General features: G+C 36.5%; 1 protein-coding gene across 1 annotated transcript; it reads right to left on the bottom strand.

Moving 5' to 3' along the window:
• Positions 1–6,369: 6,369 nt before the first annotated feature.
• Positions 6,370–14,307, bottom strand: LOC108679238 (cyclin-dependent kinase 2). Its single transcript, XM_018167843.2, has 6 exons — positions 14,029–14,307; positions 8,710–8,848; positions 8,339–8,507; positions 7,687–7,859; positions 7,204–7,416; positions 6,370–6,955 (listed from the first exon to the last, which is right to left on the bottom strand). The coding sequence occupies exons 1-6, from the start codon at positions 14,274–14,276 to the stop codon at positions 6,830–6,832; spliced, it is 1,068 nt and encodes a 355-aa protein (XP_018023332.2). The 5' UTR covers positions 14,277–14,307; the 3' UTR covers positions 6,370–6,829.
• Between the last annotated feature and the right edge of the window lie 242 nt (positions 14,308–14,549).

Raw genomic sequence — 14,549 nt, forward strand, 5'->3', positions numbered from 1 at the left:
TTCCAATACAGCTCACACAGCGAACGGAATTCGAACACGTGGATGACGGCATTACGTATCAGTAGAATTTGAAGCGCAGACGGAATACGCCTCACCACGTGCCGAATATAGCCACACACAGTGACAGAATATAGGGATTTGGTAGGTTTCATTCTAAAGGCTTTTAAATAAATATGGCAACATTTTGTGACGTTTCGTTGTTTCTGAAGTGTTTTGAGAGTCACATAAAGCAAGCAGAACTTGAGTAATGCATACGGTTATTTTTTTATAGTTTTTCATTTCTCGATGGTCGATGCGTCCTTAATGTGACGGAATATACCGCGTTTACCCTAATTTAAAAATCAACTAGAGGAAGAGCCTAAAAATTCTCTGCTCTGCCATTAAGGCCTATCACCAAGCATGGTAAACATCTACCTTTAGGGCTGCAACTAGAGCCTTCCCACCATTTCTGGAATTCAAAATTTCTGCCATATAAATTAGTACATCCTATGCTATCTAGGCTAATTGTTAACAAAATTGCACAATCAGGCCGCAAGATTCCAAATGTATTCAAAATTCATCACATTGGAGCAGCAAGATTTCAGGAACAAGTAGGAAAGTTCCAATCCTGATTATTCTATCACTCATAGCAGCATAGTGACAAAGCAGAGAATTTTTTAGACTCTCCCTCAAGTTCATTTTTGAGTCCTATAAGTAGACCAGTAAAGTATCATGGATACCAGCATTATCATTCTTAAGAAATTGGTTTAAATCTTGAGTTTTTAAGGAAATTAAAAATGAACTGATTCCAAAAAAGCTCTGGTTTGCCACTATGCATAGCAGCAAACCAGTGATTTTTCAGAATCAGTTCATTTTAAATTTCCTCATTTAGGTATTCAAAATTTTAACAGATTTCTTATATATGATAATTCTGGTACCTATCCAAGATACTTTACTGGTCTACTTATAGGACTCAAAAATGAACTTGAGGAAGAGTCTAAAAAACTCTCTGCTTTGCCACTATGCGTATCACTAGGCTAGGCTATGTGATGTTATTTCAAAAAAGTTTACTGTCAAGTGCATTGTGACAAACCAGAGATTTTTAGAATCAGTTCATTTTTAATTTCCTAATTTTCTCAAGATTTGATAAATTTCTTTTGTATGATAATGGCATACCTAATACTGGTATCCACGATATTTTACTGGTCTACTTATAGGACTCACAAATGAACTTGAGGCCGCCACTCAAGTGACAAACTGACAATGCCTCTAATTTGTTAAAAAAAAAACAAGTATTTCAATCAAGTAAAAGCAACTCCATAAATATAGCCATAGATGATAGAGCCCGTCATAGAGGTAATAATCAAAATTAGTTTTAAAAATAATGTTTTCATCATATTTATCTGGAAACAAATATTCAACAATTATATAGTTGATGATCATGACAGTGGCTCATGGAGTGGCAACACTCAACAGAATAGGTACCTACCTAGCTAGCTGAGTAGTGAGTAGGACTGGGTTCGGAGTTCGGACCGTTCGGTATAGATAGCAAGTAATAGATCTAACCACAAGAACCACTGAACCAGGTTGCAGACTTACAGTTTCAGACTCGAGTTTATGTAGTATTTAACTAATTAACGATATCTGTTAGTGTTAGGCTGCTACTCAGAGTAAGATGTGTTGTTTGTCTATACGTCTATTGAGTAATTCGAGTTTCATAGTGGCAAACCAGAGCTTTTTTAGAATCAGTTCATTTTTAATTTCATTGTTTGCTCAAGATTTTAACCAATTACTTAAGTATGATAATGCTGGTATCCATGATACTTTACTGGTCTACTAATAGGACTCAAAAATGAACTTGAGGGAGAGTCTAAAAAACTCTCTGCTTTGCCACTATGCTTTACTTGTCTACTTATAGGACTCAAAAATGAACTTGAGGGAGAGTCTAAATAACTCTCTGCTTTGTCACTATGCTCTGCTTTGCCACTATGGACTATACAGACTCTGTACCTACCAATTACCTATACTGTCGAGTCTAGTCTCTACTCGTTTTGGTCCCACCGTACCTACAACTTACAAGATTTCTTCAACAATGGTCATTGTAATAACTGTTCAGGAAATTGGATCTAATAGGCCTTATATTCTTATAACATATATATCAATTCCAACTGTTTTCAAGTTTCAACTAACAACAATTCAATAACTTTTCGATCTTTTTCCCACCAACGGCACGATGGCGCCATCTTTTCTACGCTGTTGCCAATCACATGGTACATTTTTTAAATGCTCGTTGAACGAAGGAAATACCACTAGTTTTGGAATTTTCCGTGAAGATGGAAAAGACGCTAAATTGCATGATAAATTTTACAAGACGTTCTGTATTTGAATACGGAGCTCATAGAACCATAGAAAGCTGTAACATTCTTCAGTTGCGTTACGATCATCGAAAAGTAAGTTGTATCTCCAGGAATAGTATTCAAAAAAATTATTAACAATATTTGCAACAGATACCATGGATCTGCTCATCTCACTCCTGACCAGATGGTTTTTGATGATGTGGGGTATGCCTTTTTCCTACAAATGCGGAGCTTTGTGATGACAAAAATGCTGTAATTAGTAAAAGTGCTCATATAACTTTATTCTCAGCTCCTGGCTCATATAAAAAAAAATTAGCTGAGACATCCCACCTTACCTCTCGGACAAAAACGCGGTCTGTCTCACGGCCGTACCTCAAGAAATTCATGGTACATGGAATATCTTCCAAACTACTGAACCGATTTCAATGAAACTTAGTATATAGATTCCTGACCGCCTAAAGGTGATGTATATAAAAACAAAATGTCCGAGAGGTTCCCAATTTTTACGTAACTTTTTTTGCTCTTTTGCCGTATATGTCGTAAGCGCAGGCGAAAGTGAACATATTTTCACGACCTGAACATCCCCGTTCCCTAAGAACGAATTTATGTGCCAAATTTCATCAATCTGTGTTCATTTGTTTGAGAATAAATTAGGGTGACTATGTAGTGTAAAATCTTTGAGACTGGCCGGAAAATTGTTCGTAACCGTCGAGTTTCGTCAATTGTGTTCAACGAAGAGGAAGTTTCAATTTAAGGAAGGTCACCCAGATCGAATGCGGCGTTTGTTAAGGAGAAAACGGACTAAGACGAAATAATATAGCTAAATAACCGTCTTGAATTTTTAGCGCTGAAACAGTTAAAATTGTAAAAAAATATATTGGTTTACTAAATGGGGTTCTATATGTGTCTGTGGGGAGGAGGGGCGCTAGTGATTCACTGGGTAGCCAAAGGGGGCGCCAGCCTGAAAGAGTTTGGGAACCACTGGTTTAGCACTACTGAAATAAAATTTCGTTATCAGGTGTTATTCCGACGCGGTAGGTATTAGGGATACGGACTCAAAAAAACTCTACTTGAACTTGCAGCGACAAGCCAAACAAGGGAAATTTTCCGAGCGGCAATAATTAATGAAATTAAATTGCTTCAATCCTGTGTCATAGCTACCGTCCTTCAGGCAAATGAATCCAAAATTTCCAACAGCGAAAAGATTGTAAGATTCATCTCAGTATAGCACCCATCTCACCTGTATAGCACCCATAGCGATCAGTCGGAGGATGATCTGGTAGTATGTGGGGCTGGTATTGTACGTTATACAGGGTCCGCCATATTTATGGCAACGCACGTTTTTAGCGCATTTTCTCATTCATGGCAAAAATGCGCTATTGTGCTCGCCATGTCCGTCTGTCCGTGACCTCAAGTTTTCGTCGACGAGAAAATGCGCTCTTATATTTATTCATTATGACCTCCATTTTTTTATGACGGCCTCCAATCTACGCGGGAAAGCTTCACAGGAGACACACAGCATTTATTGAGGGATCAAGTCCCATTCTCGTGTCAATTTAGACTTTAAACTATCCAAATAATCATGAGGTGTTCTGCTGACCCTACTCTCTAAAATAGCCTACACAGAAAAGTCGAGAGGATTCAAATCAGGGCTTTTTGAGGGCCATTCATTTTTGCTAATGAACGCTGGGATGTGACCCTGAATTCAGTTTTGGGTCATGTTTGAGCCATGTGATGGGGCAGAGTCTTGAAGAAAACTCCATGGTGAGCCGTTAAGTGTTTACGGGCCCAAGGTAACAACACACCTTCCAAAATGTCCAAATATATCGCTGACTGTTCAATTTCACTCCTGAGGGGACAAAAACAAATTCGCCTCCCAGTGGCGGTTACCGCGGCCCAAACCATCACGGACATGGGATTTTGACGTCGTGTTGCTGTTCGTTGCCACAGATCCATCCCGACTCCAAACTCTGTCATTTTGACGGTTAACGCTTTGTTCAATGTCAAAATTTTTCTAGTCACAGAACACCAAGTTGGGCAGCGTGCCATCCTCAATGAGATCCAGAACCTGCTGACATCTTTCGAGCCTCATTCGTTCATGACGGTCTGTTAGTTCATGCCTTGTTTGCATCTTGTAAGGGCAGGTTTTGTGGTCATCTTTGAGGACTCTACGCATTGATGTCTGACTGACTCCTGCTTCTGCAGCTGAGCGACGAGGGTTTCTCCTCTACTTCTCCCTCGTGTTTTTGACCAATTGTTTTGTTCGGACACTTCGTTTCCTTCCTTGACCAGGTCGATTGCATGTTTCACCAGTCTCCTTGAAATTTTTTACCACCTTCCACATAGTCTCACGACGAATTTGGAGCTTTTCAGCAATGACTGAATTACGCTCGCCCTTTTCATGAAGGGTTACAATTGCATTTGAGCATTTCTATCTACTGCCATAAGTAATAGTAAATTTAGACACCTTAGACTTATGCAATATAAAATAGATGAATTAATAGATGATATCAAGCTTCATTATAAAAGAAAAGTCTCCTAGAAACCAATTTATTTTATATAGCAAATATCCGCTGCCATAAATATGGCGGATCCTGTACTCCTTGGCTTCGCCCTTCAAAATTGTCTTACTGATAGTAGTGGGCCACTAGTGGCTGTATCAAAAGTGCAGACGTTGAAAAGTCGGCAACGTTGTATGCCTTATTCATTCATCTACGCCCTTCTTGGAATGTTCTTATACTTAGAATTAGGATTATTACTTTGTGTGCTGAACATCGAGTCGGTGGTGCTGTTAGGGGACTAAGGGCTGCTTATTAGTCAGCTGGTGATGAGTTACTTGAACAGTCTTGCAAGTTGCATGCCAGTATGATGAAGGAAATTTGCGGGTACATACCGTCAACCATGGTTGCCATCAAGAAGCGCAACTGTGAATTACAATGCCGTTTCAAGGTAGCTTAGTAACAGAGATTAAAAGTACATCGGAGTGAAATTTCTTCAATTGACTTCAAAGCGAACACTTCCATCCAGTGCCTATTAAGATCGGCAATTAGTGTAGCAGAAGAAATAAAAGCCGATCCGATTCCGAATAATTCGATTCATATAGGAAATAAAAATATTGCGGTATCGGGAGCTGATGATCCTTCTAGAGATGATTCATCATCGATAAAAATAAATCGACTGCCGAAGGAATTCTTATATGGAAAATGAGGCAAATATTGATATGGTCATATGACCTAATAAACAATTAACAGATGATTCGTCTAGAAGGAAAGCGTGACACTGAAATGACGTGTCGTCGAATCTTCTAAAATTTTCTGAGTGACCTTAACTCACGAGGACTGTAACAAAGACAGCAGACAGGAGAGAGACTACGAACACCCCCAGATACCAAACATGGATCGCTACCAACATCTCTAAAGCTTACTGTAATCTACCAAGCCTAAGCGACATCGACGTTGTCTGCTAGCTGGAGTTCTACCATACGACAATGAGCCCATCTTTGTCTTATATCTGGCAAACCATGACGGCCGATGCGTAAAGTATTCGTGCTGCTCTCATGTTCAAGGGCGTTTGCTAGAATCGTGCTTATCCTGACGCTGTGGCACTCGGTGGACGAGGACCGTTTTTGGGTGATGCATCTACGCTCAGTTTGACGGCATCAGAATGAGGCAACAGATGGATAATGGTGAAAATGACTAGTAAAGCTCACCCATAGGAGGTTCATTTTGCGGGCAAGGTGAGTGTTAAGAAGGATCTTCAACGAGAAGGAAAATTCGGAGCAGTTAATCGTCAGCATTGAAGGATACCAGCACTTTCCTGAAGAAGAGCGATCGAAGTTAGGAAAATATCCTGTGTCGACGAGCGGCGATGAAGCGGAGGCCAAACTCGGCCTCACCATAAGCGTTGCTCAGAATACTCAGATATAAGGGCCTCTGAGCTCAAATAATTAATCGAAATCTTTTCTTGTCATTATTTCGATGAAAGGTTATTAATAGTCACCCAGACCATTCTTTAAAAGGTAAAAAAACAGGTGTTGAATAAAATTTAGTTCAAAAGACAGTACAGATCTTTGTCGAGCTGTAAACTCACAAGCCATTTCCCGCACGATTCTTTCATTTAGAATCAAAATGTATTCAAAACTTATGCTCAAATGTGTGTAAATCTTTCAAACAATTAATCATTTCTGTCAGTACCTAACTTTGACAACGAATAGCAACCATAATGACAAGGGTCAGATTATAAAAAGCATAGATCAATAAAAAATTACTCTGCAATATATGCAAACTAAAGGTGTGATCAATTTCAGGCAACAACAGTGCTATGAGAAAAATGAACCACCAAGCAATGTGGGAAAATACTTGAATGGCAGAGAAGAAAATTCAACAACTTACCTAATCAATAGACTATTTACCATTAAATTCTATCATTCTAACTTCATGTCCAGCAATAACAATTTCTTAACTTATAACTGATATTTGAATGAAGAAGTAGCATCACCGCAAGAAGAGCCCTTGTTGAATGACACCCAGCGTTAAAGGTTCTTTTTCTTCGGTGATGTAAGGATGTACGAGAGCGTGACGAGCGGTGATTCGTTGCTTGGGATCATAAGTCAACATTTTCTATGAACAAAAAGTAGTAATTAATATATTTAAGGGGGCGGGGCAGCGACGCTCACGATACCCAACAGGGATTTAAATTAACATTTATGTATGGTACTTTACTGTGAGTCATCAACAACCAAGAAAAAGTTATTAAATATAGAATCAACTATGGCTGCTTTCTTTCAAAACATTATGATTTTTAAATAGAATTTTTCTCTGCCATCAGTCTTTTTATTGCTCTCATGTTACAAAGCCTGCTTTCTCACCTCAAGCAAATTTTGGCCACTGAGTTCAAGCTTCTTGGTTAAAGAAGCAATGGCTTTATGTCTGTCCACTTGCCACTTAGGGAAGCTGCTCTTGTAGTCAGTCAAGTCGGTGACACCTGGCCAGTCTAAACGTGTTGGAGTGCCCAGAGTTCGGAATATTCTGAACAGTTGGTCAATTTCAGAGTCACCGGGGAATAGGGGCTTGCACGTCATCTGGACAAATTTGAAACTTGATGGAGTGAATTCATTTTTTCAGAGTTATTTTTTACACCAGATATTTCTTACATCATAGCAAATTTGAATGTGTATTTCGAAGTTATTCGGAAGTAATTATACAACACAATTATGCATCTCAAGTTGTAAAAAAACAAAGGCATGAAATTTAAAGCATTTGTTTACAAGACTAAAGAAGATGAATTCAAAGAGAAATAATTTTGTTATGTCTGGAAGCAGTGTTATGCTTCTAAAGATGCCATAGCATACCATTTCTGCAAAGATGCACCCTAAACTCCACAAGTCAACAGCAGTGCAGTATGTCCTTGTGCCTAGTAAGATTTCAGGAGCTCTGTACCAGAGTGTGATGACTTCATGCGTGTATGCCCTCACAGGGACACTAAAGGCACGCGCCAAACCAAAATCTGCCAGCTTGATAGAACCTGGAAATGTAAAATATTGGTATAAAAATACAGCCCTTGGCATCAACAGAAAAATTTCAAGAACAAGAATTGACATAACAAATAACATTTGCTGAATTGATAATGAATGAATATTTATCAATGCAGTTATTAGAAGGGAGAGAGTAAAGAATTCTGCCTTACCATCATAAATACCTACATTCAACATGGTTAGGTAAAACCATATTCCTTTTTAGAGTAGGAAATTTTTTTTATATATAGATAAACTTTTCAGAGGTTTCTGACATAAGTTTTGGCCAGAAAGAAAGATATGTCAAGAATGTATTTTCAACAAGATGAATTCATAATTAAATTCAGGTAAACTCACCATAAGAGATAGAAGGCTGTAATAACATAACAAAGCTGGTTCAAATTATTTATTGAGTGAATTTTCTTCTAGCATAAATGTTTTTTCTGAACCAATTACCAGAAAAAAACCTAAAAGTTCAGCAATGCCTCACCTTTGTTATCAATGAGCAAATTTTGGGGCTTCAAATCTCGATGTAAGATTCTCTTTATATGACAGTAGTTCATTCCATTCAAGAGTTGCTTCATGTACTGCCGAATGAGAGGAAGAGGGAGACCAATCAAGTTCCGACTTCTGTACTCGTCAAACAATTTTTTGAGGTCCTGTGAGAAATTTTCTTAATTAAAAAAGATACATATGGGAACTACAGAGATTCCCTCTGTTGAGAGATGTCAAACTACCATACACAGATCCCTATCCCAAATAAGAAACATGGGACAGATGTTCAAAACATCATGCCAGAATAATGGACAGCTATTTAATCAAGAACTTTAATTCAAGTTGAATGGCACTGTCAAGACTAACCTTGTCAAGGTATTCGAACACCAAGTAGAGCTTCATGTCGGCCACCACAACATCATAGAGCTCCACAATGCTGCTGTGCGCAAGCTCCCGCAGTAGAGAAATTTCTCGTAGCGCAGTGCTAGGAATTCCTTCATTTTCACTGAAAAGTAGAAATTGGACATATGTAAATAAGTTGCAGCAAGATCAAAATATGAAATTAATTCAAACATGGTGCAATCAATTAAAACCTAATGCAATTAACTCATAGGTAATGCATTAAACATGATCAATTCCAGTATGACCATGACACAGTAATTCATGAGGCACTATTTTGTGAATAATTCATGAATTTTACAGCTCAATCTTTGTTGCATGAAAAAAAAGAAGATAAGAGTACAATTTTTTCAAACAATCCAAGATGTAAAAATATTCAATAAGACAGTTACAGATAGACTATGACAAAAAAAATGATACCTATATCTATGATTTATATCTTTGTTACAGTTTTCTGAGAATCCTCATCTGAAATGTCAAGCAAATTTATTTTGCAATATTGCTTGGTAATTAGAAGCAACTAGCAAAGCAATCCCAAAACTTATAATGCAAATAGTATGTACACATTAACTCACTTATTTTTTTTTATTTGTAGGTTGGCAGCAATTACATTAAAAGTTATACAAAATGGATTGGTCTTTTTTAGAAGACAGCACTAAAGCCAAAAAAAAAAAAAAAATATCGCTGTCTTCATTGAAAAAAAGTAGATTATAAGTAAAACTAACAACATGACTTCTCTTCATAATTTAAATGTTGTTCTATGATTGACAGTATCGATAACTACATCCGTGAATTTAAAAACATAATAAAAATGAATAAATCAAGGCTAAGGCAGTTGGTGAATTTAATTTTTTATGATAAAATTGAGATCCTACCTAAGAAGGTCCTAAAATGAAGCAGTTTACGGATGGTAATTGGTTGAAGCAACAGATGAAGCAATATCCAAACCAAAAAAACAAAAAAGACAAATGTAGTAATTGGCCAAAGCCAATATATGAAGGATTGTTCACATGTGTGGGGCAAAGAAAAATGAACTTCTGAAGAATACATTACTACTGTCATGGAAGGAACTGTTGAAGTTGCACCAAAGCAAGTGCTTGCTACTTACACTGGCAATGCAACCTGCATGAAAAGAAGCATAGAATAGCATCAAGCATGACTTTTCTAGCCTACATCAAGTCTGGCAGCTATTATTGGAATTTGGGATGTGTTGCCTTTATGTTCAAACAAGTACAGCAGTTTTCATCTCATTCATGAGCAGTTTTTGCCTAATTTTCAGTCAATATATTTCATGCCCATGATTGAAGTCAATTCCACCTGTTTTCATGGCAGCACAGCCATTGCTTGATTAATTTTAAACATAGTTCGTCCTTCCTCAATTGCAATATTACAAAATCTAATGGCCAATTTTTAACTCCTGTCTTCCAAAAGCAAACATTCACCGGTCTAAATACCATTTTTTTTTAAGTTTTTGTTCATTCCTGTTCAAGTTAAATGTGCTTCAAACATTATTATACAGAGGTTTTCGCATTTGCTCAACATACCAGGCTATGCATGCTGAATTTGAATGTTTACAAAATATTTTCTCGCTTAATGGGTTTCCAGCAAGTTTGGTGTATACCCAAATCAAGAAATTCATGTTGAAGCGATTCAGTGAGGTTGCTCCCAAGCATGATACTGGGAACATTATTTATTGTTCTTTTCCATACTTTGGCCCTGTGTCTGAAGCTACCGTCAACCGGGGCTACTCGGGACGGACGGGGTAACTCGGGACAGTCCTCCGACACGACTTAAAACTATTTTAGTAGCAAAACTAATTGGAATATTGCAAAACTAAATATAGTGGCGTAAACATCAACATTTTTCCTATCTATGTAGCATAAAGGAAGTTCAAAAGTACTACATTTACTAGCTTTGAAAAATTCCTGAAAAAAATGGTGAAAACGATGTTTTGAAAAGTTACTTCTGCTAAGGTCTGTAGTAAAAAAAAATATTTGCCATATTAATAAATTTTGCTTAGAAAAAAGTGGCAGACATGTCAGCATGAAAATTTGATTTGCGGAATTTACATGGTACCTCAATCCAAAAAAAAAAATGGCGGCCATTTCTGCACAGCGGGGCTACTCGGAACACACACCCGGGGCTATTCTTTGCTTTTTTGTGATATTAATTTTTGTTAACTATTCTTTGCTTTTAAATTTATAGTTAACTTGCGATTTAAGCAAATAAGTGACATCAATTCTTCAAACATATATGACATAAGAAAAATGCATAATTTTGCCTGCAACTTATGAAATTTTTATTCACAACATGAATTTTTATCTAAAATTGTTTTTTTTTAATTCTGTCTGACAGTACATATTCATATTGAGCAATTGATCTAAGTGGAAAATTAGGCAGAAACCACCCAATTCCACACTCAGGAAGATGTATATAAACGGTGAAATTTCCCACACATATATAGTTTTTTATATTTTCTTCGCGCACGCGTTCGTGCAAATCACGGTCATCGATTCCACGCAGCGCAGCACTCGGCGCGGGCCGTGGAGCCGTCTCTCAGGACCGACATAGTTCTGATTTTGACACAGTTTTCATCTAAATGGAATGGCAACATTGTCTGTAGATTTCAACTTTTCAAGTAACGCTGAACGATCTTCGACTTTGAGTGTGATGTGTCCCTCTGAAGCTATTCTCATTTTTATTAATGTTTGTCGTTCGCCTCTATAATCAACCTTCATCGTTATGATCATTGCAATAAAAATGAAAATTTATAATTAAGATAGATTTCTTCCGGTGCCTGTGTTTTTTATGCAATTAGCACTTATTAGTGAATAAATGATTTGAGATGTGGTTCTTTAATCTTGACTTCTGCAGTTCACACAATCCCAGCCATCAATTCTACGCCACACAAGAGCAGTTTGTGGAGGAACAGATGCAATACTCAGTACAGTATGCCTTTAATTATCCTTCAATCATATATGATTTTTCTTGATACGGAAATTTGGTTAATGAGAAATCAAGAACTTTATTGTGGAAGAAATTATCTCCAAAATCATATGGCAACACTGAACACCGTATTTTTACATTTTGTATGTTTTAATAGCCGCAGTTTACTATTACAGTATGTTCCATATTCGACAAGCGGAAGAGTCAGAAGTAACCCGGAGTCCCGGACATTTCTTAGATTTTATAATTGTTAGTTCGACTCGCGTAGTTGATATAAACTTTGATGACCAACGAAATATAACATTTTAATAGGGAAACTTCATGCTTATTTAACTTTATTATACTACAAGTAATGATCTTTATTTAATTATAGCCATGTTGAAATTATTCATGTCCAATTGAATTGTGATCTATGAATGAATATTCATTACTGTGCTGACTCTTAGAACCTGAGTCCTGAGTTGACGCGTTAGCAATCTAGGCAGCTCATATCCAACCACAACACAATGCGGATACACGTTTGTGTGTACGGTCAGTGTGATTACGTAATTTGCATTGCCACACGTCCATATTTAAACTATTTTAGCTTTCTAAAAGTACGGCGCACGGCGCATTTTTTTACCGGCATAGTACGGTGCACCGCGCAGGTCGTTAAATTTAAAATGACAATATAAATTCCCGCACACCTGGCACATCTTCCTCGCCATGGCCACCCATCATTGATGGGCCATCAATCATATAAAAATGACAAAAAACTAAATATAAAAAATGATATACAAAAATGGCATATTTTCACCAGCAATTTTGAAAATTACCTATTAAACAATAATTTTTATACAGAATTTTGTGAAACTCCTGTCTGATATTCTTGATGGGCAATTGACCAATTTATTTATTAAAAATTAGTAAACAAAGCTGGTTTTTGCCTAGTAAGGCGGCTAAGGCCTATTTAAAAAATCACCTAATGATGAAATAATGTTTCAGTCACAATTTTAACAGAGATTTTAATAATATTACAGATTGGTCCACTTTTTAATGTTAACAGTCCTATGAAAAAATTGATTTAAAAACATTCACAAATTAGTATTAGGCTAACTTTCAAAATTTCAAATATACTGCTATTTTACTGCATACCTAAGTAACCTAACTTTACTTTATTTACTTACAAGCTAGCCTAGGTAGGCCTATACAGTACAGCTACACAGTCAACACTGCTACAGGTTTAGTCGGGTTAAATTAGGTATTTGTTCCCTGTACTAGCTAGGGTAAACGCGGTATATTCCGACATGCATTAGTTCGACGTGCAAATGTATGACGTCACCACTTCAACTATCAACGAACGCATGGAACTAACAGAAAGCTTAATATAAAGGAAAAACTAGAGAGGTGACGTAATTACCCACGATGTCGGAATATACCGCGTTTACCCTATATATATATAAAAAAATGCATATTTTTGCCTGCAACTTATGAAATTTTTATTCACAACATGAATTTTTATCTGCAATTTTTTTTAATTCTGTCTGACAGTATATATTGAGCAATTTACCTAAAAGGAAAATTAGGCAGAAACCACCCATCAATCATACCTATAAAAATGACTGTGCATCTGTCCAATTCCAAATATTCCTATGGCCATTTCTAAGTTTTTTTTCAGTGAAAAATATGAAAAATGGCCTATTTTCACTAGCAATTTTGAAAATTACCTATGAAACGGTAGTTTTTATCCAGAATTTTGTGAAACTCCTGCCTGATACCTATTCTTAATAGGCAATTGACTAATTTATTTATTAAAAATTAGTAAACAAAGCTGGTTTTTGCCTANACAGAAATTTTAATAATATTCCAGAATCCAGATTGGTCCAGTTTTTAATGTTAACAATCCTATAAAAATATAGATTTAAAAACATTCACAAATTAGTATTACTGTATTACATTTCAAAATTTCACATATACTGCTATTTTACAGCATAACTTTACTTAGCCTACAAGTTACAGTACAGCTACAGGTTTAATTATTTGTCCCCTGGAATTTAAACCTGCTATTAAAATTTTCTATGAGGCTAATGACATGTAATTGAATTAGAATGTTGTTGCATTGTTAAAAGCAATTCATATGTTCTGTCACTTTGTTAGTTTTCTAATGGGTTGGCAAATTGGCATATTTGAACTTTTGAGTTTTGAAGATATTACTATTATTATTATTATAGGTAGGCTAGTATTATTTGATTAAACATTAAGTTTTTCTGAGAACTGCAGTGAAAGCAAAATTAAAATGAAAGGTGATCAAAATTTGTACAGCAAAAGTGAATGTTTGGGACTTTAAATTTATATACTCACTTGTCTAAGCGTATTTTTTTAAGCGCAACTGTTTTGTCAACATTCATGTCAAATGCTTTGTAAACAACTCCGTATGTTCCCTCTCCAATTTTTTCTATTTTCTGATAATTTTCCATTCCCTTAAGTGTCGACATTATGAAGAGGAAAGTATCACACAGACACACACACCACAGAATTGAAGTTATAAAGTTAGTCTGATTACTCTGATTGTTCTTGTAGAAAACAACACCTAGACTTAGTAAGACCATAAAGCATCAGCTGTGTCACAAACTGACAATCACAATGCAGATGCAAAATCTTTCATATAGTGCGCGGTCAGTTTTTCAGTGTTAGAAAAAACTTTTACCCCAAAATTCTAGTCACGGTGATTGGCGCCTAAATTATTTTCTTCTATTAAAGCACCGCTACATGTCCAATAATAATGGGTAATATTTGGTTAAAGCCTTTAATTTATCACCTGTAAGCCACAAGGGACCGGGCAAGGTCTTTGAAAGTGAGACTTTACAGCTCGAACAACTCTA

This window comes from Hyalella azteca, unplaced genomic scaffold (genome assembly GCF_000764305.2).
Source record: "Hyalella azteca isolate HAZT.00-mixed unplaced genomic scaffold, Hazt_2.0.2 contig7133, whole genome shotgun sequence".
Taxonomy (NCBI): Eukaryota; Metazoa; Arthropoda; class Malacostraca; order Amphipoda; family Hyalellidae; genus Hyalella; species Hyalella azteca.

Excerpts from the sequence above, each read along its gene's own strand:
- LOC108679238 (XM_018167843.2), bottom strand. The coding sequence starts at position 14,276 with ATGGTCTTACTAAGTCTAGGTGTTGTTTTCTACAAGAACAATCAGAGT. Across the intron at positions 7,417-7,686 it reads GGTGCATCTTTGCAGAAATG|ATGACGTGCAAGCCCCTATT; the intron begins GTATGCTATGGC and ends AAATTTGTCCAG. Across the intron at positions 6,956-7,203 it reads GTGGCCAAAATTTGCTTGAG|AAAATGTTGACTTATGATCC; the intron begins GTGAGAAAGCAG and ends TTTTGTTCATAG.